Here is a 2721-nt window from a genome sequence, read left to right as displayed (position 1 = left end):
CTGTTTGGACTCTCATTCTGACGGCACCCATTCACTGCAGAAGAATCATTGATGAACAAGTGAGGTAATGCTAAATTTCTGAAGAAACAAACTCATCTGCATCTTGGATATTTACTGTTTAGGAGTAAAAACGACACAAAGATGTACAATTTAGTTTTTGTACCTTAGGGTACCGCCCCATTGACCGCTTTGTACCTTTTTTCTAAAACAGCAGTTTGAGAAATAGATTTTATTTTTAAAATAATATTTGGTCATAACTTTTGAGAAGTACATGACTGTAAAAGCTAATAAAGCTAAAAAAAAGAATTCATATTTCAGTACATTATGTAAAGTTGCAAACAAGTGGTAAAAGAAACTAGCATTTGAATGCTTGCATGATGAGATGTGCTCGGAGCAGCGGCGGGCCGGTGTGATCCGTCAGTCTATTTCCAGAACAGCCAAAAGGCTTTTAACCAAAACACATTTTATGAATGTAGCTGCAAGTATCTAGTGGTATCAGTTCAAGAAATATATCTTAAATGAAGTGAAGAGGCAATAGTTCTAAAAATGATTGCTAATGCTACTGAAATTCAATAATTTTGGCATGTAAATGCTCTACATTTGTAAGAAATTGTTGTTTTAAAGATGTTTGTATTCTCCACAGGAGTTTTTCGATCATGCGAAGAAGCTCTGGGATGATGAAGGCATTAAGGCATGTTATGAGCGCTCCAACGAATATCAACTAATTGACTGTGCGCATTAGTAAGTATAAGTTTAATTGGACTTTACCTGGTGTCTATATTATGATGGCTGCTCCAGAAACCTCAAACTTTCGAACAGAAGCGTAGGTGTTTATTGTGGCACTGAATTGGATTAGTTACCCAACAACCGTCTAGTTGATTAGTAAGGCAGACTAGTTTTAAAAAAACTTTGTTTGAAGTCACTGTGCTTTAGATGTTTGACGGTGTGCACTGTAAAACCTTCTCGGAAAAGTTGCATCTGTAAATCGGGGTCAGGTAAACTTGAAACCAGTTCAGGCAACTGAGCAACTAGTCTGTTTTGAAAATATGTCGTTTTGCACATCCCTAGAAGGAACGTGTCTGATCAGGCTCAGATGAACCCGAAACCAGCCTGTTTATTCAGCGCTTCCATAAATGAACTTTTCCACGACATTCTAATTTATTGAGATGCACCTGTATATAGAAGGTTCTTTGCATCTGGAGATTGTAGGTACACAAACAGTCTGTTTTCGTCCACTGGTGGCTTTTTTAGGCCAGTGCTGGCATTTCTCCTGTGTAACAGTGGCCATGTGTCAGGTATGAAAGTGTGAGGAGGATGGTCAGGTAATGGGAGTTGGTCAGCCGCTTGGTAGGACACAGATAGCATCACCAGCTAGTGCAGTGCCTGATACATAATGGCGACTGTTGTCTCTCAGTCAGAAAAGGCCCGGAGATACTCCGAGGATCATACAGACACCCAGCTGCTCTCAATACAGGCTTGTTCTCTGTGGAAGACTTTTACAATACTGAGAATTCCTCTGTTATACAATTTCAAATTAGTGTCTGCTTAGAGGTGTTTGCTGTGATCCAGGGGTGGACAGTCTTTGAGAAAGTTTTCAGATAAATCTACTTGCATCCAGTTTTTTTTTTATTTGTTTGTTTTTTTGGAAGTTATAGTTATAATTTTGGAAGAAAATGTTAGTGGTGTTCGAACTCGCCCTCACATGATTTTGGGGTAGGGCTGCACAATTAACTGGAATAAAACCGAGATTGTGATATTACTTAAAAGGGTTAAAGGTTATGATACTTAAGCATCGCAGCGATGATTTGCTGGAAATACTGCTCCACACATACTCCATCTTTGCATCTGCTCTGAGTTTAGGTTGCTTTAATATGCACTGGGGAACACAACATATGCCTCTTCCCTATTTATAAGCGCTTATCAACAAAAGAGAAGCTTTAAGGGCTTCCTGCCCCTTTTCCATCAAAATAAGTATTAGTTAAACTGTTGAAAATGAAAAAAACTTAAGACACAAATATTAGTATTGTAATTAATGTTACAATAAGTTTAAAGTTTTTAATTATAATTGCATACAGTTGCATTCTTAATTTTTATTTGCATTTATTTATGAATTTAAGATTTCCAATTTTTCTTAAAGTGAAATCAGGCATCAAAGCATAACATAAAAAAAGATGGAAAACTGTTTATTTGTTTTATTTTATGTAAACATGCCTCATATTTGATATACTGTACATTTTAAATGTATTATTGGTAAAAAAAAAAAAAAAAATTATTACTGAGACTAAATATTTTAAAAAAAAAAAAAAAAATATATATATATATATATGTGTGTGTGTGTGTGTATAATTGTCTATTATTTTTTTTACAAATAATTTTTTGTAACTCAACCAGAAAGTAACAATTCATAAGACTTGTCATAACAATGTCATAAAACTTTTATATTGTAGTTATTTACAATACCACAATACTCTACTTCTATGCAATATGTGATTTGAGGGTTTGATCGAGCTGTTTTATCTCAATGCATCTTTGACCTGTGAGATCATTACTAGGGTTGTGACAGTGGGGAAATTTTCCCACCGGTTAATCGACGTGTGACAATACCGGTATCACCGCGGGGGCGGGGCGTTCCCTCTTTTCCTCGCTTTCCTTCGCTTTTAAATAGGTTAAAAGCGCCGTGCTCATTTTACTTTCACTTTTGAATTAACGGCAGTTCGGCGT

At 36.1% G+C, this 2721-nt stretch overlaps 1 protein-coding gene across 1 annotated transcript in view; it reads left to right on the top strand.

Moving 5' to 3' along the window:
• LOC107717546 (guanine nucleotide-binding protein G(olf) subunit alpha-like) overlaps nt 1-2721 on the top strand; it is a 21749-nt gene that overhangs the window by 5132 nt on the left and 13896 nt on the right. The window contains exon 5 of the mRNA XM_016524329.1: nt 644-741. Within this exon, the coding sequence (XP_016379815.1) occupies nt 644-741 (98 nt within the window). The remainder of the gene's footprint in view (nt 1-643; nt 742-2721) is intronic.

Source organism: Sinocyclocheilus rhinocerous, unplaced genomic scaffold (assembly GCF_001515625.1).
Source record: "Sinocyclocheilus rhinocerous isolate Xijiao unplaced genomic scaffold, SAMN03320098_v1.1 scaffold1694, whole genome shotgun sequence".
Classification (NCBI taxonomy): Eukaryota; Metazoa; Chordata; class Actinopteri; order Cypriniformes; family Cyprinidae; genus Sinocyclocheilus; species Sinocyclocheilus rhinocerous.
The sequence above is the reverse complement of the archived record's forward strand: the minus strand, read 5'-3'. Positions and strand labels throughout refer to the sequence as shown.